Genomic DNA, 8,487 nt, shown 5'->3' with positions numbered 1-8,487 from the left:
GGTACTCATTGTACTGTTGGTGCCTACTAAAAGATCCCTTATTTTCTGCACTGCATCTAGTCTACACAATTCCTACAATCTCTGGAATTGTCTCTGGAATTGGGAAAGGTTTTTAACTTCCTACAAATGTAATCAAACTCATAATTATTGACTTCATTTGCATGGCTTTGGACCTGAGTTACTAAGCTCTCCGGTTTTACTTCTAGAGTGGGATACTTCTAGAAATGTGATTGTTTATATTAAATAATTCTGAACGAGACTGGGCTTTTGTTTTGCTGAAAGACCCATCTCATGGTGATTGTGGAAATGAAAGCTGTTCTTCCACTCTCTCCTGCTGAGTTTAGGATTCTCAACAAAACTGTGGTGGAGAATACCCATCCTGATTCGGGTCAATTAAAAGCAGAACTCTGCATCCTTGGCTTACCTTGGGTCCTATTGCTTTCAGAAAGATCCTGTTTGATTTGGTGAAAGAAAGTGTTGGCGTGATTGGATATGTTTTATGAAAATTTGGTCTTGAGTGCTATTTGGAAATTTCAAAGCTATTAGACGAATCACTGGGGTGTTATTTCAGCCAGCAAAATATACCTGTTCATACACTATATAAACACTACTTACGCTGAGAGAGAGAGGATAACAGCTTCCAGGACTCACTCCTTTTGATGAAAAGATGAAGGAATAGGTGGAAGAGGGGAAGAAAGGACCTTTATTATGCATATATACATAGGTACTACCCTGGCCAGTCTGAAAGCCCAACTGGCTTTCAGAGGTAGCAGATCTGTGTGTCTGTGTGCATGCATGTACATGTTTTATAAATGGTTTGATCTTACCTGAGCATCTGTGGCTCTGGTGACATCCCATTTGTTCACATTTCTGTAGGCTCCTTGGTAAACTCTGGATAGATGACAGTTCATTAAATTAGTTGACAATGCACATCCAGCCTTTCTACCCTCCTCCCCCAGCCCTAAAGTGAAAATAAAGAAATTACAATGGCAAGAAGGAAAAATACTATGCAAATACCTCTGAAAGCACTGACACATTTAAACTACTGCAGTTCCTAGAATCATAACAATAAATGTGCTGTCAGGGGCATCACAGTTACTCCAGTGACATGACCACCGTGCAATAGCACCAGTGCAAGCTGTCAGAGCTAGTTATCTAAGTAGTCCTGAAACATTTTTCTATCACTGTAACTTTTCAGAGTCATGACGCTTTGAAAGGGCCCTTTTCCCCTTGCAACTCTTCAGGTGGCATTTAGATACCTGCATATATCACCTTGCAAAACAAGTGGTTGAGGAACAAACTTTCCAGAGATGGCAGTTACTGAGATCAGTTGTTTTAGGACATGTTCTTTGATGAAGTGACTTGACAAAGTTTGCCCAACTTCCTGCATGGCAAACAGTTTTTCCTCCAAATATTAGAAAAATAGCAACTAGACCAACCCCAAAGAACCCTTTTGAAAGGATTCAACCCTTTCAAGCAGTTGTTTTTGTTTCTTAAAATTGCTACAAATAATAATTTACAAACTCCATTCCCCAGAGCTGTATCGATGCAACAGCATCACTATAAAAAAATCCCCCATGAAACAGCCTTTCCATCATTTTCTTTAATGCACAAACTTTCTCGTTCAACTGGAAGTCTTAGAGCAGTTTATTCACTTTGACCATCAACTCTGTGCTCTGATGCAATGTATAGGCAATATGGTTGAGGTTTAAAAAGCCTTTATAAGAATTCGGAAACACCCCCCTCAAACCCCTTCTTGGAATTAGTGGCTTTAGATAATTTTGGTTAACACTTATTTGGAACAGGCACGTTATTCTTCCATTAAGCTTTATTCTAGTCATTCTTCCAATCTCCATTTAAATTCCGTTTTCCTCTCGGTTGGCATCCATACCCCTAGCTACCTCATAAACAAGATGCATTGCCAACTGGAACATGTGAGCAGAGCTGAAAGCAGCACTGCTAACCTCTGCTGCTTTCTACCCTCTGCAAGTTGGAGACATATCAAACTCGGTGCTTGGAGCCTGGGAAGTGGGAATCCTGAACTGCTTGGAAACTCAAAGAGCCAGACTTCAGGCTACTAAGCCATTGGGCTGGCTCACCGAGCTATAACTGTGCATACATTTTTTTGTGGTTTTTTTTTGTTTTATCAGCCCAGCAAGCCAGATTCACATGCTCTTACTTCAGCCGAGTGTATCTTTTGCTGTAAAAAGATGTGCTGAAAACTGTGCAACTGATTAGACAGTTTTACTCAGCTTTAATAAGGCAACCAAAATCTGATCCAGAATGACTAGCCCAGTAGTTTTAATTTCTAAGTGGACATACAGAGGAGGAAAGATTTGGGCACTCAAAATTGCTTACAGATTTTGGCTACGGGCAGCACTGTCTTGATTTTACATGCCCAAAATTTGTGTTCTTAGAGGTTGCATACTCAGCAATATCAAAATAAAATATGGAATCTGGAAATCTTTGTCGCAGGTTGGGGAGGCACTGTAAAGAAAGCCAATGAATGAAGGAGAAATGCAGAGACCGCGTGAGCAGTGGGTGAGAAGGCTCCTGCTCCCCAGCCCTGCCATGACCCAGCCCCTCCTCGTGCGTGCCGCAGCCACTGCCAGCCAGCACACAGAGATGGGTACCTGGGGCAGCATCTCCTGTAGCATAGCTTCGCCCTGCTTTTCCACAGGGGAGCACATTTGCTCTGGGCCTTTTTTCAGAACTTATGCAGGTGTAATTGCCGATGGCTGCTCCCTTTTTAGGGTCAACCACTGCGTGTGGATGTCTGCGTAATCACAACTGTATTTGAGTTTTTTTTTTTTTCCCTTCAGTTGTCAGGTCAAGGCTTTTTGCCTTGTCTTTTCTACGCTGGTAAATGTTTCTGTCCTCAGTTTGTAAGGCAGAAAGTCTAGCCACATGACACCAACAACTTACATGTTGCCAGTCTGGGGAAGGAAAGTACACATTTAAAAGAATCAGCAGCCTAGGTAGGATATAATGTGACTGAAGAGTTTCACTGTAACATTGTAGAGTACAAAAATGAAAATATAAAGTGCATTTTAAATGATTAATGTACAAAAGCTGACCTCTTCCAGTGTGCATTAATCAAGAAAAAATGCACACTTTCTATAGTGGTTAATGTCGCAGGTCCATTATTCAGCTTTGATAATGTGCATAAAAATGCTCAATATGACAATGAGTTGGGGTAGCTGAGAATTTAGGATGGTGGCAAGTTTGTTGTAGTATTTGGATTAGCATTCTTAACCTACATCTTGACAGCTTCTTTTCTTCATTTCACAAGCGTTAATAAAATCTAGCTTTATCCTCTTTGATTTTTGGTTATTTTTTTCTTGGTTTTGTTTTGTTTTGTTTTTTTGGTTTTTAAACAAAACAATTTAAAAATACCTGCTCAAACAAATACTACCAGCATTCATTAGTCAGGATGGTTATATGTAAAAGAAATGATGCCAGATAGTAACAAATCCAAGAGAAGTTTATTATGAAAATGGCACCTGCGGGATGAAAAAAAATTAAGTTACATAAAGACAACCATGTATGACATGTATGAGAATCTACAAAAGTATAAAAAGAACCCTGTTGTAAATGAAGTATGTACATTTCTGATTTGCAGCATTATCAATGATCAATGAAAAAAATGTTTCAAATAAGCCAGGCACTCAAGAAGTTAGATTCGGTTAGCTTAACACAAAATAAATGTACCATAGCTGTCACTTTTTAACATTTTAATTTTTTTTATATTGTAGAGTTGGTAACACTGCTAAGATTTATACGAACAGAATCCCTTTCCCCATTATTCAGCTACTTGGCACCAGTCTCCTCATAAAAGATTTCATATATTTGTACAAGAAATAGTTAAAAACACAGACACAGTCTTCACAGGTAATGAAGTTTTTTTTTCATTTTGTAATTTTAAACACTATGGATTTAGACAGCAGCTGTGATTATCTGTTAGTTTAAATCACCAGAAATCATTTTGACACAACACAGAAACATTTATAAAAAAAAAACCAAAACAACAACAGCTGCCTAGCTGTTCTTTGTAGCTGATAGGTGCACTCCTTTGATTGTTCCATAGCTAGAGTAGAGCTTCCAAAATTAAACTTTGCATTTCCCAATCAGATTTCTCGCCTTTTTCAGACCTACTTAAATCCTTCCAATGGAACCTTTAAAAGCTCATTAATTAAATTTGTGGCATCCAATTCCTTTTTCGCTATTACTTCGCTGTGGCTTGGACCTCCTACTTCTCAAATTCAACGCTACCGCAGGAATTGACTCGACGCAGTGAGCGATCAAAAATTCAAAGGACAGCTGAGTTAATATATTAGCATTGCACACATAAGCAAATATATATGACAATTCTAAGCTCAGTTTCCTTTTTAAACAATGCTGGTTGACCTTTGAAAGCATTTCCTATCTCACTGGTAATTGCTCTACGTATTACTCCGCCAGCCTACCTGGGAGAAAACCAAAGAAATGCACCCTCTGCTTACAGTTCGAGCACAAGGGACTCTGGGAATGTTAACAACTGAGGCTATATGGCGTCAATTTGCTTAATATATCTGAGCATTACTCTGTAGTGCATTGTGGGGTACACTGGAAGAGTAAGTCATACCCAGAATTCCTCTGTGGGAAAAATGGCTCCATTAACCTTGAGCTAGTTAAGAGTCTTTTATCTCTGAGAGTGAAGAAGAGAGAACGAGAGAGAGAGAGAGAGAAAGAGAGAGGGGAGAGGCGGGGAGAGGAGGGGAGAGAGGAAGGGGGGGAGAGAGGTTTGAGAATACACAACAGCAAAGCAACAGCAGAAATTAAAAGGTATACAGACAGTGGAAGCAGCATAAGGTGACATTACAGAGGAAGGCCACCACACAAAAACCACTAACCCCCAAGAATCACTGGTTCACTAGGACTGCAGGAATGGGACTTTACCACTCCGGACTAGAGATAAAGCACAGAGAAGACAAAGGACAAAACAACTACATTAGCTTAGTATATACTGCATATAGTAACACACATTGAAACTGCAATGGGACTGACAGCCAAGGACACTTACACATTGTACACATTACAGTTCTCACATCTGTTATTAGATGCCTTAACAAACAGCTGCCAAAGATGGAGTGGAAGAAGAATTTATATTTGACAGTCATTTGGAGTGTTTGACACTACACTGTGATTTCTGGCAACAAAGACAAAATAGGAGATTTCTTTTCTTTTACTTAATGTGCAGTTTTCAGTTGTAGTTATCTATTTCCAGCTTATTAACCCATTCTTTAGTTTTAAAACATATTGGTTTCAACACTAGAAATAAGGAAAAAACAACAAAAAATACCCAAATCAAAGAACAAAAAGAAATTTACAACCTTCCCTCTATAATATTAAATGAAAAACAAAACAAAACATGTTAAATAGTTCTTCTGGTTTTTTTTTTACTCCGAAGTGTTATTTGATGTTGTAAAATTAGCCTCAGTTACACTGAGAAAAAAATAAAGCAAAACAATATGCACCTAAGAAACTGCTCCTCGCGTCAATTAAATTGAGTTTTCTGTTTTTAAGCACTTTTTGAAAAAGGCTTCCTGACCCATTTAAATTTGATGTGAGGCTATGCTTGTTAGTTTGGAGGTAAAAAATTTTAAGTCCTGCAGCAAATGTTAATGAGGGCTTTTGTCTTAACTAACCAAGGAGACTGCAGCACCCGACTATAAACCAGTACGGAACACATTCTTTCCAAAAAACCCAGCCCACAAGCTGCATATTGTATGAAGACATTACAGATTAATAAATGATAGCACCATGGTTTTAGAAATTAAGTTAAAGTTTCAGTAATTAACATTTAGTCCAACTTTTTAACATTCTAGTCACAGGCCAGAAATTAACTTTTTAAGAACCCAAATTATTTTATGTGCAAGTAAGAAAATCTTAACCATAAAAAGAGAATTAAACTCTGCATAAAATTCTAAAATACTATCCCCTATTTTTAAAGGAATTAGGAACAAAAACCCCTTTTCATTTGACTTAGTCAAACAGGGCACATTGTTTATGCTTGTCTCTTTTAATCTTGATCATATCAAGATCATTTTGAAGTAAAACCAATGGTTGTCACTTTAAAATCTCTTTACCACAACACTGAGTATTCTATGGCAGAGGCATACACATATTAAAGGCATCTTAATAAAGATGCAAAGGAAAAAACACACATCTTAGAAGAAGACAAAATGGCAGGCAACTGGTACTTCGACTCTCTGAAGGCAAAAATAAAAAAATATCTTTACAGTAAAGAATAAGTCAAGTTAAAGAGAAAGGGAATGAAATGGGGACCATCATATTGAGAGAATAAGCTGACCTGCTCAAATTCAAAGTGCTAGAATTAAAGGTCTAAATTAAAACATAGTCTATGCCTCAGAGTATAACACTGAACACAGTATGTGGTCATATTTCAATCCTCTTTCCGTTCCAGAGTCTGTGTAGTGTGAATGCCATTGCTGTACACAGGAAATGGAAGAGTGGAAAAAAGTCCTTCGGCAGTTGTGAACACATTCCCTGCAGGCATTTGGGTCAGACTGGCCCCGCTCACAGCACTTCCAAACGGTCCCGACATATTGAGTCGGTGAACGTGGTGGTAGAGCATTTCCATCGGTGTTTTAGGATCCAGCCCAAAGCTGGGGCTGTTAACATCAACAAAGTTAACAGCGTGGGTGTTGGGGAGGAGGTTGCCCTGCATGGCTAAAGTAACTTCAGCTGGAGCATACCGAATAGTGCCAGTGGTGTAGACCCTCTGAGCAGCAGTGCTGGTCGCAGCAAGGGTTCCCGTTACCCTGTGAACCAAAGGAAGAACCACATTGCCTGCTTGTAACCTCTGAAGGGCTTCCAGATCCCCAGTGTACAACAAAGAGTTGGAAGTTGTGGGACCTCCTGGATGTTTGTCCCGTGGAGATGCTGAAAGTGGGGGTGACAAAGGGTCAGAGGACACAGGAGCCAAGGCTGAGTTGGATGAGGTGCTGAACTGAGTTTTACGGCTGGCAGTATTTTCAGTCCCTGGCGGGGTGAGAACGGAGTCTGGAATGGAGACATGTAAACTACTGCTGGCTTGGGGGGAAGGGAAGTGCTCGGAGCTGGGGGGCTTGGTCATACTGTAGGGTGATTCATTCCTTGAGATTTCCCTGTTGGGTGGGTAATTCCAAATACTGCTATCATTATCAAAATTGATAGGTTCTGAGATTTCTGTTTTAATTTTGAGCACTGAGGCACTGTTTGGTGACGAGAGCAGCTGGGGCTGGTCCACCAAAGCTGAGTCAAGTCCATTTGGACTTGAGGTGCTTGACAGCCTTCTCCGGGTCATGCTGCCTCCCTTTTGCTTTTTTCTCCTCTTCTTCCTCTTTTGATGTTTGCTGGAAGACTGGGCATTTACTTCCCCTGCACTGTCTGAGTCCTTGGCACTGTCCGAGGTCAGTGATTCACAGTTCTGCAACCGCAAGTCTGACTCACTCTCAACATAGCGCTCCACCTTGATCTGCATAGAGCCAAGAGTGCCAAAACTGTCCTCAGGGGCCTTTTGATTCTCGAAGTCAGAGTTTTCAAAGCTGTCATCACTGTCCCTGCTGTCCTGGTTGCTGGAGCTGTTCCCATCATCATTACAGTTCATTTCGTTATCCGACTGATTTCCTGACTTTTTCCTGTCGGATTCAGGGTCTTCACTGTTTTCTGACTGGTTTCCTTTCTCATCTGACTTTGAGTTCTCATTGTCCTCTGGAGCAAAAGGAAAGTGAAACAAACCATTAGCAACAGGAACATAATATTATAACCCAAGTCCAGATTTCTACCTACCAATGAGATTTGATTGCTGTAAACTTTTTTGGCAAAAGGCGTTCTCTTCTGTAGAGCCACAATTTTTTTGCAACATTGTGTTGGGAGACTTTTGATCACCATGAATCTCCCTGACTCAGGATTGTTAGTGCTCTAAAAGCCTATGGTATATGGCCTTCACCTTGATTGAGGGGGGCCTTTTCATCTGCTCGCTGGACAAGAATCATTTTGACAACTGTGAGCACAATGGCATTGTAGCTGTGTCATCGAAAGAGGAGTCAGTGAACAATCCCATTATGCCCATTATGTTCTGGTGATTGTTATTTTACATCTGTGTTCTCCTACTGTGGGCAGGCACCCAGGTGTAGCACTATTTACTAATGAAGATTCTAGTCCTCTCATCTCATTTTCCTCTCACCGTTGCCACTTTCGAAGTGGCACAGTGTCTCTGACTTCAGTGGAATTACTGCTGATTTCCTCCTGTGTGAGAGGAGAAGCAGGTCATATATGTATAAATCTGAATGAATAAACCAGTTATAACAATTTTGTTACATTGCTAGACTGTCTTCTCATATTCCCCCGAAGGGCAACAAATTAAAAAAAAAAAAACAGAAAAAAAATTTCAGGCAGTGAATTAAATTCTCGATTGATCCAAACCATCTAAGGGCCATTGAA

At 40.0% G+C, this 8,487-nt stretch overlaps 1 protein-coding gene across 1 annotated transcript in view; it reads right to left on the bottom strand.

The window, feature by feature from the left end:
* Window positions 1-5,430: 5,430 nt before the first annotated feature.
* NPAS3 (neuronal PAS domain protein 3) overlaps window positions 5,431-8,487 on the bottom strand; it is a gene marked incomplete at its 5' end in the record, with an annotated part of 555,595 nt that continues 552,538 nt past the window's right edge. Inside the window, one exon of the mRNA XM_009290396.1 lies at window positions 5,431-7,755. Coding sequence (XP_009288671.1) covers window positions 6,446-7,755 — 1,310 coding nt within the window. The remainder of the gene's footprint in view (window positions 7,756-8,487) is intronic.

This window comes from Aptenodytes forsteri, unplaced genomic scaffold (genome assembly GCF_000699145.1).
Source record: "Aptenodytes forsteri isolate BGI_AS27 unplaced genomic scaffold, ASM69914v1 Scaffold108, whole genome shotgun sequence".
NCBI classification, from domain to species: domain Eukaryota; kingdom Metazoa; phylum Chordata; class Aves; order Sphenisciformes; family Spheniscidae; genus Aptenodytes; species Aptenodytes forsteri.
The sequence above is the reverse complement of the archived record's forward strand: the minus strand, read 5'-3'. Positions and strand labels throughout refer to the sequence as shown.